The 13870-nt window shown below is 41.2% G+C and overlaps 1 protein-coding gene across 4 annotated transcripts in view; it reads right to left on the bottom strand.

Annotated features, from left to right (window-relative positions):
• The window catches only part of Myof (myoferlin), a 142020-nt gene that overhangs the window by 9363 nt on the left and 118787 nt on the right, over positions 1-13870 (bottom strand). For 3 of the 4 annotated variants that reach the window (XM_004838518.4, XM_004838519.4, XM_087184926.1), the window contains 6 exons: positions 13595-13686; positions 9291-9461; positions 8397-8545; positions 5439-5578; positions 3160-3248; positions 2977-3072 (listed from right to left, as the gene is read on the bottom strand). In XM_004838518.4, coding sequence (XP_004838575.1) covers positions 2977-3072; positions 3160-3248; positions 5439-5578; positions 8397-8545; positions 9291-9461; positions 13595-13686 — 737 coding nt within the window. The remainder of the gene's footprint in view (positions 1-2976; positions 3073-3159; positions 3249-5438; positions 5579-8396; positions 8546-9290; positions 9462-13594; positions 13687-13870) is intronic. The other variant, XR_015440363.1, reaches the window with a different exon arrangement.

Consider the following 13870-nt stretch of genomic DNA (forward strand, 5'->3'; position numbering starts at 1 on the left):
GCAACTTCCAGTTATCTACAGAGTTGGGGTGATTTATGAAGGGGAGGTGCTCTATTGCATCCAACACAGGCTAGAGCCAAATAAAATATAATTCCTCTAAAACCAAAGCAGGAAACCCTTTAGACTTCAGTTAGCAAGGCTAAGGCGAAAATTTCTGGAAAATATCAACAATGTAGCTTCTATTTTGGGCACATCTAAGCTTGCTGGCTTTGATTTTAGTCTTCACAACTATGACTCATTAGTGTCTGTCATCACTGCTGACAGGCTCAATGAATACAAGTTAGCTCAAAATTTTAGCATTTCCTTTCCCATATTGTATTTCGCAAACAAAAAATGGCACAAATCAAGTAATCTTGCAGCTTCCTTTTTCTATTGTTCTTAAATTCACTCTGATCTTATTAATGAGACTAGCAAGGAAGATGTAAGCTGTTATTTTCACGTGGCTGTCTATGAGCATTCACTTCAGTAACAACATCTTAACTTTTAACAGTTGAAACATTTTTCCTTTGCTTGTGCTTGATATATAGTAGGCACTATACAAATACCTGTTGAATGAATGAATGTGCCTAGAAGGAAGCTGTCACATCTGCTACTGGGAAGACTCTTTGGAACCAGGGAATGACATTTGGTCTTAGACTGGCAGAGTGGTGCAATACACACTTCTCAATACTGCACACAGGATTTGCATTAAAATCTCTGGGGGAGCTTTTTTTTTTTGGTACTGGGGACGGAACTCAGGACCTTGTGCTTGCAAGGCAGATGGCAGCACCACTGAGCTAAATCCCCGGCCTTGGGGGAACTTTTAAAAGTATCAATGTCTGGACCCCACAGACAGAGATTCTAGGTAGGATGTAGGCCTGGCTTGTAAAGCTATTTGAGTCTCATTTCCCATTTGTGTTTCCTAGAACATGGTCAGTGTCACAGAATGAGACATTATGGCTTGAAGGGACAGAGAGGGAAGGGAAAATCTTTAACTCAGGTTTATGATCATCACCTACCAACCAGGTACTTATCAGGCATATTTTATTCTCACCAACAACTGCCCATCTATCTCCATTTCCCAGGTGGAGCTTCATTAACTTACACCAGGTCACAGAGCCAGTAACTGGTGGAATTAAGTATCACTCTCAGATTAGTCTAACTCCCAAAGTCCACACTGGTTACACTGCCTCACAGGATCATGGAGACTGTGATATCATTTGCTGACACTAAGTCCTGCTGTTAGTAGTGGCATTAGCATCAATCAACTACCATACTTTTCCTCTTTGCTAGTCAATTAACTGACTAGATAAATTAGTTAAAAGTTGTTTTTTTTTTTTTTTACTGTTAACTTTTTAACTAACTCATTGAAGAAAGTTTATATTCTCTTGGCTATGACCTTGATTGCTTCACCTCCTCACCGGTCCCTAAAGTACCACAATTATCCTACTCCAGCTGCTCACCCCCTGAAGTTCTTCCTCTCTTTTCTGGTGAATATTTTCATGTTTAATTTTCAGACAAGCAAATATTCCATTTGTATTGCTTGTATGCATGAATGTATAGCTTTGCAAGCAACACCCAAATGTGTGTAGTGCTAACCATGGTATTTATGTATTATTCACCTTTTCACAAATAGTATCTACATTCTCTCTGTGTCTGTCTGTCTCTTTTTTGTAGTGCTGAGGACCGAATCCAGCATCTCAAGGATGCTAGGCAAGTGCTCTATCACTGAGCTACCACTCCAGCCCAGTATTTGGATTTTAATTTCAAATTTTACATCGTACATTAAGTTGAGCTTTATTTTAAATTAGAAAGTCTTTTCTCAGTCCAATATTCCTGCATTTGCTTAATTTGAAAAAAATGCTTATAGTAGTCAAATACATTTGCATATATGTGATTAGCTGGGATTAGTTTTCCTTGGGGAATGGTAATGGGATCTTGAAGTGAGAGAGAATAATGAAGAACTTGATGAAACGTTCCCTGTTGACAGTGAACCTAAATAATAATAATTATGTCTTACACCAATTTTGATTGAAGGTCACTTGGGATCACAAGGGAAACTTGGTTCTCACTTTAGAATATATTACATTTCCACAAGTCTTATCTTCTACAAATTAAAGAACCAAACTCAGTCCAAGTGGAATATCACTAATTCTAGCTACCCACATCCTGCATACCATCTGCCAACATTCTCCTAAAATACCCTGAGTAACTGAATCTTCTGGATATCCCTGGGAAGTAGCTGTTATCATTATCTCCATTCTACAGACAAGGGACAGTGAGCTTATGACCTTGCCCAGCTAGCAGGAAAGTGGCAGGATTTCAATCCAGGGAATTTGACTCCAATGTCTGGTTTCTTAATTACTAAACACAATACTGTAGTCATCATATATGATCAAGGCATAACAAGAAACTAACTAACATCAATATGGATTATTTGAAACTGACTTATGTAAGTAAAGGAATAATGAACAATTATGACATTTTACATTTTGGATGTAGGCACTCAGTTAATGTTGGGGGAATAAATAGTTTTTTCTTAGAAACCTGTCAGTATTTCCTTCTCTTCATAAACATTGCCTGCTGGTAATAAAATATATAGAAAAATAAGTTTTGGAAGCTTGTGTTTCTAAGTTTAGTTATCCAAAATATCAAAGAAGAATAAAAATAAAAGATACGACTAAAAGTTCCAGAAGTAACAAATCTGCTTAATAAACTGAAGAAAATCTACATTGTTAAAAGAGAGATGGAGAAGTATTAATCAGTTCTTCTAATCACTAAATACTCTTGCTCATAAACAAGGCCCATATGATTTTCTTTCTTTCTGTTCCCACCTTTGTTTTCTTGGAGATACCTAAGCAGACTGCATTAATGGGACAAGATTAGCTTCAAATTACCAAAAACCCAGGAGTAGTCATCTAAAATAATGACAATTAATGAAGGATGGAGTCTGCTTCATTCCCTGAACTTGTGGCAGGCTCCAACATCTGTCCTCACCCTTTGACATAGATGTCACTCATTTCCTCTCCAGTGATGCTTTTCTCATCCAAGATAACGTCCTTGGTGTTCCAGATGATCACACGTAGGTAGTATCTGAAAAGAGCACATTTTGAAAGTACTTTTTCTCTGGCCCTGAACCAAGTTCCTAGTTCAGGGTAGCAGCATCTCAAGATTACTTACCTCTTGGATTTTCGGGGTGTGATGTTGAAAGGAGGGCCTGGTGGTCCCAAACTCTTGGGGAAAACATCCACCCACATCTGAAGTTTTCCCTAAACCATCAAAAAATGAAAAGAGGGCTAAAGTCAAGGTTAGTAGAAACCATAATCTTTTATATTTCTTTTCTTTTCTTTTTTTTTTTTTTTTTTTTGGTATCAGGGATCGAACTTGGGTCCTTGCGCTTGCAAGGCAAGTGGCAGAACCACTGAGCTAAATCCCCAGCCCAATCTTTTATATTTCTTCGCAAACTATTTTTTCAGGCTTGCTAATTTATTAGTCTATATGGAAGGCAGCAAGTGGAGTAGAAGAGTAAGGAAAGAATAATTTTTTATCTGCAATGTCATTTAGGCCACCCACTTTCCATCTTCACTTAGGGGGCTCTGATGGCTGTGTGCACTTGTTTGTATCATAGTCTGAGTTTTCCCTGGTTAATAAATGAGGGGCTTCCCAACACCTACTCCTCCACCCTGTGCTCTATGACTTAAAATTGGGTCCTTTACCCTCCAACAGTTCTCATGAAGTTATTCTATTAATCATCACATTGCCTACTGGATATTGGTCCCAGTTTTGTAACACAAAGGGATTCTCCACTCATCTCAAGATATAGAACCAGAGTAATATAAATGGTATTTAACTTTGTAAAAGGAAAATGTACAACATTGCTGTTTCAAGGAAAGAACTCAATAGCATGAATATTAGCATTCCCAATAGCTAAGGATTCCTTGCCATTGGCTCACCAGTATCTACCACCAGGTAGGAGGCTCATGGAAGGGAAGAAGGAAGGCCTGAGCTAACACTTACACTGCTGTTCTGGTGAGACCCTACTTAGCTCTTTGTCTGCCACAGACTGGGCCTATCGATCTGACTGGAATGTTCTTCCAGACAGGCTAGGAACATCATTAAACAAACTCTATCAAGCATAAAAACCAGTTTATAGTCTCCAAACTATTTTTGGATGTTCTATCAACTCTGTCTTCAGGCAAAAACAGACTGGTTTTTAAGAAAGTTGCCAGGAAAACCACTAGATTGGCTTCCTAGTGCATTGCGATCAAAATGAATTACCTGGCACACTTAGAAAGGGATATATTTTACTATGATCCTGACTTTCTTCCAACTAATCTCTAGTGCTCAGGGCTCTATAATGCATCAAGCAAACTGCAGAACATTAGGCGTCCAGGTGTCTCCTAAGTCTTAGCCACAGTCTGTGTCAAATGCTATAAGTTGGTAGATTCCCAGGGAGAAATCTTCCACACCTAGTCATTTCTTGAGACTCCTTGTGTGAATGAGATTTCCAAGGGAAGAGAGGAAGTCTTGTCAGGCTGTCAGACTCTTTGTTGAGAAAAGAAAAATAACCTTCCTCCTCCTCTTCCTCTTCCTTTACCTCCCTTTTTCTCTCCCTCCCCCTCCTGCTCCTTCCCCTTCTTCTTGTTTGCAAGTACTCTACCACTGAGCTCTCTACCAGATTACTATTCTTAAAATGTGATTCTCTAACCACCTTGCAGGTACTTGTTAAAATTCAGATTCCTAGTCACGACCTAAACCTATATGACCCCTATTTCTGCTGATGCAGTCTGGAAATGTTCATTATAACTAGCTTCCACATAGATTATTTTTTCATTATCTATGCTTTGCTTTGCTTCTTTGGAAAGGGCTCCCCAGTTTTTAGGAGCTGACCTGTCCCATTACTATGTGTGGTTCTTGTGACCTGGAATCCCGTGCACTGCAGACCTGCTTCCCTGACTCTTTAGTCTCATATGGCAATTGCTCCCCAAGCAGGGCCAAGACCTCTGGCCTTGTCCCAGATCCTGTCCTCTTGACTACAGTTGAGTGGTTCACTTATAGATAATTGGGCCAAGTTGGGGCAAACAGTCCCTATACATTTTAAAGTAGATGGGGCTACATTCGGACACAAAAACACACAAGAACAGTCCATAGCATCTAGACTCATAGGAAGGAGATCACAGCAAAGAGCAGATTAAATAGACTTGTAGGGAGAAACAGACAAAAGACAAGGAAGATTCTGATTCAAATTTGTCTTGAGTTATAGAAAATCTTTTTTGTATTTAGTGAGCTTCCTGACAATTCTTACAATAAATTCCCTTTGAGATGAAGCTAATTTGATTTTCACTTCTACATCTGTATCTAAAAGTATTCAAACACCATACAAGGGGCAAATCTGTGTGAGCTACTGTCACTGCATTTGGGGTGTAGATGTCAGTCTTCAAAGATGGAATTCCTTTCACCTGAGAAATGTTGGGCTGGAAGGTACTATGCAAAATCCTTGTTTCCACATGCTCAGGGACCAGCCCCTGAGTCCGGAGGATGTGAAGGGCAAGGCGCTCTTCAGGGGCCCCAAGGTGCTGGTGCAGGATTTTGTTGGCTTCTGGAATGGAAAATGGCATTGAAATAGGGATAGGCATTTGAGATCAGTGTAGCCAAACTGCCTTGAGCTGCTTGTGGCACTTTACTTTAAATTTTGCCAAAATGGAAAGGCACTGCTAATATGTAAGTTTGGATTTGAAGGAATAGTGGACAGAAATAGCTCTTGACCAGGGGCCTTGCACAACCCAAGTTCACAGTTGTGGACTGCCAATAGCAAATGGACTAGAATACACCAGAATGAGACTATACATATTTTTGTGGTATAGGCTCACAGCCACCTCCCTTGGCATTAAAAGTGGCCATATAGGGCCAGGGATTTAGCTCAGTGGTTTTGCTGCCTGCTGTGCAAGCACAAGGACCCAAGTTTGATCCCTGGTCCAAAAAAAAAAGTGGCCATATGACCATATTCTGCTAGAATGTTACATGGGTGGGGGTGACATGCAGATCACCTCTGGACTGGGCTCATAAATCTGTGCCACGTAGGATCCTTCCTGTGCCTTTCTCTTCTGGATGTGCAGAAGGACAGCAACCTTAGATGCCTCTGTTGAAGAACAGCAAAGCTACATAATGGAAGGGCCCTGAGTCCTTTTACAATAGCGTCCAAAAAAATGAAATGTCTAGGAATCATTCTAATAAAGGAAGCAAAAGACCTCTACACAGAGAACTACAGCACTCTGAAAAAAGAGACCAAAGAAGATATAAGAAAATGGAAAGACATCCCTTGTTCCTGGATAGGAAGAAACAGTATAGTAAAAATGGCCATACTTGCGAAACTGCTATATAGATTTAATGCAATGCTGATTAAAATTCCAACAATATATTTCACAGAACTAGAGAAAACAATCCAAAAATTCATTTGGAACCAGAAGAGACCTAGAATAGCAAAAGCAATTCTAGGCAACAGAGACATGGCAGGGGGTATCACAATCCCCAACTTGAAACTATACTACAAAGCTACTGTGATAAAAACAGCATGGTACTGGCAAAGAAACAGACCTGAAGATCAATGGAATAAATTCAAAGATGCAGAAACAACTCCAGACAAACTGAGCCACCTCATAATTGAAAAAGGAGCCAACCACCATCATTGGAGGAAAGATAGCCTATTTAATAAATGGTGTTGGAAAAACTGCATTTCAACCTGCCAAAGATTAATACTAGACCCATATCTATCACCATGAACTAAACTAAGATCAAAGTGGATTAAAGATCTAAATATTAAAACAGAAACACTAAACTTGCTGGAAGATAGGTAGAATTCTTGAAGACATTGGCATAGGAAAAGAATTTATGAACGAAATCTCGGTACCACGGGAAGTAGCACAGAGAATCAACAACTGGGATCTCATCTTATTAAAAAGCTTCTGCACTGCAAGAGAAACCACCAACAGAGCTAAGAGACAACCTACAATGTGGGAAAAAATTTTAGCAGCTGTACCTCAGACAAAGGACTACTATCTAGAATATATAAAGAACTGGAAAAAATCAGACTCCCCAAATTTAAAGACCCAATTCAAAAATGGGCATCTGAAATGAACAGGTATTTCTCAGACAAAGACATAAAAGCAGCAAATAAGCATATGAAAAAATGTTCAACATCAGTGGTCATTCAAAAGATGCAGATGAAAACAATATTGATCTTCCACCCCAGCCCTCAAAGAATGGCTGCTATCAAGAAATCATCCAATAACAAATGCTGGCAGGGGTGTGGGGAGAAAGGAACGCTTCTCCATTGTTGGTGGGAGTGCAGACTGGTGCAACCACTGTGGAAATCAGTATGGAGATACCTCAAAGAATGAGGACTAGAGGTTCCATTTGACCCAGCTATTCCCCTGCTGGATATCTTCCCAAAAGAATTAAAAGAATCATACCACAGTGATATATGTGCACCCATGTTCATAGCAGCACAGTTTGTAATAGTGAAAGCTTGGAAACAGCCCAAGTGCCCATCAACTGGAAACAGGATAAAGAAGATGTGGGGTTTTTTAAAAAAATAAAATGGAGTACTACTCAGCCATAAAGAATGAGAAACTAGAGACATTTATAGCTAAATGGATACATATTGAGGCCATACTCTTAAGTGAAATAAATAGGACACAGATGTGTAAATACCAAACAGTTTCTCTAGTGTGAGAAACTGAAAGTGTGAATAAGGATTAAAATAAATAATTGATAATTTGAAATAGGAATCAATAGGAATAAAATAAGAATGAAATACCTCAAAGGGGTAGGTGAAGTGGGAAGGGAAGGGGAAAGGAAAGAAGGGAAAGGAAAAATTATGAGAAGGAAAAACTGGAAACAAAGTCTTTGTAAATAGGGACGTGTAGAGGGAGTGAAGGGAGGACAGGGAATTGGGAAAAAATAAGAACCAAGATACATCATGTACAGGTACAAGTACCCAATGATAAATGTAAATGTATTGTATACATATAACATACCAATAGAAGAATTTAAGCAAAAAAAAAGAAGAAGCATTAAAATAATGATGGAGTAAACTTGGAAGAGAGTAAACTCTACCATCTGAACATTTTTGAATTGATTAAGTATAACATGAAAATTAATTACTAGAACTTTGTGTTCAAAGCTTAAGTGACTATGACCTGGAAAGGGCAAGTAAAACATAAGACAGACAAGAAAATGTGTCTACTTTGACACTTGAAAAGACAGCAGAACTGCACTATAATGTGACTTTTGTTTGAGTCATGTGTGCAGTGTCTCATGGTATCATTAGGGTACCAGCTCTGTCCATCTGCCTCCTCAGACCCAGCAATAGGAATGGGTAATTATACTTTGCTTACAGTCCACAGCTATGTGCTCACCAAATTCATCCAAACTGTAGTCTTTTCCTCCATATCTGATTCTACTTCCGTCTTCAGAGAGGATGGGTGGTGGGAAGCCTCTGAATCTGGCTACATTTTGAAGCAGCTGTGTTGGTCTCAGTTGATCTCTCCAGGTATTTATTCCAGAACTATGAATAATATTACACATTTCAGAGTCACAACAGGGCCCACAGATCTCTTGGATTTACACACAGACACATACACACACACACACACACATACGCGCACACACACTCATATACTTTTAGTTGCTGCAGTATAATGTCTAGAAATCTATTTCAGAGGCTAAAATTCACATGTTAATTGGGCTCTGTCCATCCATCATATTTATTTATTTATTATTATTTTTTGCCTCCAGCTTTCATCTGTAAAATTGAGGAGTTTGAGATCATGGTAGCCATAATGGCCAAATTCATCACCTAGAATGGCAAACTCTAGCTCATTAGATGCTATAGAAAGACACTGGTAAGCAGTCAGGGGAAGGCAGGTATCACAAAATTGATTAATTGAGGGGAAGGTATACCTGTTTACAAACAGCAGGGAATTCCTGCTGTCCAACATCACCAGCCCTCATCCCTGATACCTAGCGGCAAGCTCAAAGTGTGTGGGGGGGATTGGTTTTCTGAGTGACGTCTGTCACCTATGCCACCCAGTACTTCTGTAGCCACAACCATTCTGTATAGACAACTATGTGAATTGTAGTGTGGCGACCCTAATTCTCCCTAAGAGAATCCTGTTATTAGAAATAGTACTTAACTGATGGAAAGGAACAATAGCACAGTGAGGAGAGACAGCTGGTAGAGAGCCGAAGCCTTCCCAGATGTTACAGTCACTAGTACTCAGGGCTTCAAATTCCTAGACAAAGTGACTTACACACAGTACTGCTCAGGTATGCCACAATGGGCCCCGAACCGGGAAAGGAAGCGGTTTTCCAGGTCAATGATTGTTTCTCCTACTTTTTCATCACGAGTAAAAGCGTCATAATCATAGACAGAAATTTTCAGGTCCTTTTCCTGAGGTAAGTAGCAGGTCAGCTCATACATTCTAAATAAAGAAATGTAGGGTTAGAATCTTCACAACCCTTATAGGCATCTTACAAAAACCCAGGGGTCCATCAAAGAATATCCAGGAGGCATCTATGGCTATTGGAGGAGAATGACAGATTAGGACAACCAGGGTGGGCGAGGAGACTTGATAAATAGTAAATGTTATTAATAAAACAGTAAGAATACAGTGGGTCCTTGACTTGCAAACTCATTTTTTTCAACAAGGGCTGGTTGTAACTGAAGTTGGTTAACTGAAGGCTCAGGCTCCTCTACACAGCCTTCAAAGTCTCTCTCCAGGGTACAGGAAGTCCTTAGAGAGACACCGGCCCAGAATTTCTCAATTAACCCCACACAAGAACAGATGTTGTAAGGTTCCTTCCAGAACTCTTTAAGGGTTAAATCTGTATCTGAGGCCATCTGGAACCACAAGCAGCTGGCATTGAGGTCCTAACTCAAGACTTTGTTCATAAGTTGAAACTAAAATTCTAGTTGTAACCCAAGCTGTTTGTTTGTCAGGCTGGTCGTAACTTGAGAGTCCACAGTATATGCTTGATCATGAGAAAAGCATGGGCTTATAACCTATGTTCAAATCCTAGCTCTGCTGCTTACTAGCTGTGGGACTCTAGGCCACTTACTTAACCTCTCTGTGCTCAGTTTTCTCACATATAATATGGTTTACGCTCCATCTGCATGGTTATAAGGATCAAGTAAAGAAGTGTTTGAAAGTATTTGGCAAAAGTTCATTTATTGAGCTGGGGATTTAGCTCAGTGGTTATGTCGCCTGCCTTATAAGTGCAAGGACTCGAGTTCGATCCCTGGTACCAAAAAAAAAGTGCATTTATTAAAACCTAGTAATAAAGCAAATAATAAGGTATTATAAGATTAATGTTATCATTATCACATGCCTATTAACCAGGGCACTGGAGCATCCCCTCCAGCAGGGAGATTACTGAAGCCCAAGGACTCTGATTTACAGCCTCTTATCTATGCCCCACTATGTTAACTTCCTCTGACCAAGCCTCAGCTAAGATCCCTATTGCATGGAACATCTTTGAACCAACCCACAAGAGTGCAAGGGAAGGGCATGAAGGGAATTCACCAATAGAGTGTGGAGCACATGAACTTTGTTTTTTCTTAAGACTTTTCTGTAGAATCTGTATTACATGAAGAAAAATAACTAAAAGTGTGTGGCAGATGAGCAATGTGTCCCAGGGGGTGCTAAAGTGTACATGTCAGCTCCATGTGGGCAAGGTTTTGCTTTGTATTTGCACTGTCCACAGAACTCCTGGCCCCATAGTAGGTATTTATTAAACTGTGTTGAAGGGAAAACTGAAAGCCCTCCTCTCCCTCTGTGGCTCCTCCCTTTCTTGCTGTGCTCTAGCATGTGGACTAGTTCCTGCCCAAAGAGTTAAGCAAGTTAAATCCATTTGAGCAGAAGAGTGTGTCAAAGGGACTCTGGGAAAACTTACAGGATGTTTGCTAGATAAATCTCAGAGGCTTTCTAGACTACAGTAACCATCTTGAGGTAGCAGAAGGGAGGTAAGCACATGAGAAAAAGCACATGAATCTGATCACAAATGAAGCACTGAGGCCGGATTTGGTGGTGCATGCCTGTAATTCCAGCACTAGTGAGGCTGAGGCAGGAGGATTGCAGTGAGTTTAAGGCCAGCCTGGGCTACATAGTGAGTTCAAGGCCAGCCTGAACTACATAGCAAGATCCTGTCTCAAAAAACAAACAAAAAAACACTGAACCCACACATACTTATAATATCACGTTTCTAATCCTGGATTCAAGGGACAGGTAATATGTGTCCTTTTGAGAAAAGGTTTGAGATCACATAAGGTTGAGAACCACTTCTTTTGAGAACCACCTCTGAGCAAACTAAAGGCCTTGAGAATTCCCCACTGATTGTCTTTTTTAATGCAGGTGTCTTGGTTTGACTAATCAATACTTTTTTTCCCTTGCAGTATCAATTAATATCTTATGGAAGACACTGACGCTGTTGACTGCAATCTTGAGAATACCAGGATGTGATAAGAATATGCTGAACAATGGCCAAACACACCGGAAAGGTTGCTCCTGCCTGGATTCCTGTCCCAGGGTCCCCAAGAGTCTGATGTCAAGACAGCCACCTCCTAAGGCAGAGAACTTGAACTGGAGCCATTCAAGGGGCTGGAGAGCTGCTCCTCCTTGGCTCCACCCTGCTGGATGGGAGGAAGTCTGCACACCTGCTGGACAGCCACTGGCTGAGCAGAGCCTGACGGCATCACTTCCCTCCAGAGCGGCTCCAAGCAAGACTTTTCCTGCACTTAATTAGCTTGCACTTGGCTCCTCTTGAGACGGGTGATTCAGACAGGGCCGCCTTTCTCCCTTCAAAGCTGGCTTTCCCTGCTTCCCTGTCTCCCTCACATGGAGCCCTCCTTCCTGCCCTGCATGCCTTTTCCTGTCTAGACCTTGGGGCTGGATCAGCAGAAGAAAAGGAAAATGATCATACTGCTGTGCCAGAGGATTACTTCCACTCCCCGGCCCCGGCACAGCCTTTAAGTGTGCAACACAGAGGGTGTACATGTGTGCGTCTGTGCATGTGTGTGTGCACGTGTATGAGTGCCTATGCCTGGGGTCTGAGTGTGGTCTTGTATGTATGTCTGTTAGCCTGGGTGAAAGAATAGCATGTTTGAGTCTGCCAGACTGAGTGATAAAGTTGTGCATATGCATGTGTGTGTGTGTGTGTGTGTGTGTGTACATGCTTGAAAATATGGGGGGAGGGGAGTGGAGGGAGCTCAGGTGAATACATAAGATCATAAACCAAGAAATGTAGTCCACATGGCCGTCAGGGACAGTGTTCTCCCACTCAGCAAGGTTCTGGAAAAATAACACCATTTTCACAAATGCCTTTGCCACGATTATGAAGTATTACCAAAGGAGTTGGGAAAGGCTGGGCGTGGAGTCAGGAGTTTCTACCCACACGTGGGCTCTGTCACTTACTAGCTCATGGGCAGAGCTCTTGGAGCTCTTCCTCCCCACCTGTGGGGCTGGGCTGCTTAGCCCTGCCCTGACCCACAAATGAGTTTGACGGGATGACCACTGGACCATCGCAGCAGCAGAGCGTGGTGCGGAAGCTGCACAGACACTGGGGTCTGATGGCCTGGCCTCCAACCCTGCCTCTGGAGGCACAGATGTTCTCTAGCCTCAGTTTTTGTTGTTGTTGTTGTTGTAAAACAGGGATAATAAGGTCACCTCAGAATTGTGGGATTTTTGAGAAGTTTTATAAAATAGCTTGGCCTAGTGCCTGCACAAAGTAAGTGCTCAGCACATATCAGCTATTATTAAATGTGGCAGCACTTTACAGGTGAAAGATGCTGCTCCTACCTAGAAATCATTTAGATTTGATAACCTGAGATGGTTCTTTTTATTTTTATTTTTTGAAACAGGGTCTCACTCTGTAGTTCAAGCTAGCCTTGAACTCACTATGCAGTCCAAGTTAGCCTTGAATTTGAAGTGATCCTCCTGCCTCAGCCTCTTGAGCACTGGGATTGCAGGTGTGCACCACCACACACAGTGAGAAATGATTCTGATGAGACAAATGTAATAGTCCAGAAATAAGTCCTAGATTGTAGCTATGAAGACAATGGTGTTACTTCAATAAACTTTGGGAATGGAAGACAAAGGGAGCAGGACATATGACCCTGTCACTTTCTGTCCCCTCCTTGGTTTGGATAGCAGAGTCAATAATATATTTATGGATCAAAATAGTGGAACCAAAGTGTCACAGAAAACAGAACCTGAATAGGAGTCTGGAAGTGAAATCAGCGTCTCAGCCCAGCTAAGTCCCTTCACCTGTCCATGAATGTCTGGGCACCCCCACCCATGTTCCTCTCCCACCAAGGTCTCAGAGCTGTTCTTTCTTCAGAGGAGCCCACCTCATGGCTCATTTTCCGCATCACACCTTCTGCTTCTCTGCATCCTTTTACTTGTGCATTTACCTGTTTATTATCTGCTACTCTGACTAGAATATTTGTCTAATTCATGATTTTTTTCAAGTCCTAAAACAAGGCTGGGCCCATATCACATCCTTAGTACATAATCCATGAAAAAAATGAATGAAAGAAATGTTTAAAAATATTTGTTACCTGCCAAAAACTGGGTTGAGAGTGTTGGGAATGTAGTGGTCTCGGTCTTCAATGACTTTTTTGCCCAATGTTATTTTTATGTAAGGGTCACACTGTGAGGAAAAGACAGGTGAGATGAAATGTTATGTCACTGTAGAGTGCAAGTTGAAGTCAATTTCGGGGATAGACTCCCGCTTGTTTCCACACCCACTCCTAGCTGATGATAAGGCAGTGCGGTGACACCCATGCACCTAAGATGAGCTCTGAGCAACATTCCCCTTTTGGTGGCAGGCAGCC

This window comes from Heterocephalus glaber, unplaced genomic scaffold, assembly GCF_053883595.1.
Source record: "Heterocephalus glaber isolate CG9 unplaced genomic scaffold, H.glaber_assembly_v1.0 deba00001497, whole genome shotgun sequence".
Taxonomy (NCBI): Eukaryota; Metazoa; Chordata; class Mammalia; order Rodentia; family Bathyergidae; genus Heterocephalus; species Heterocephalus glaber.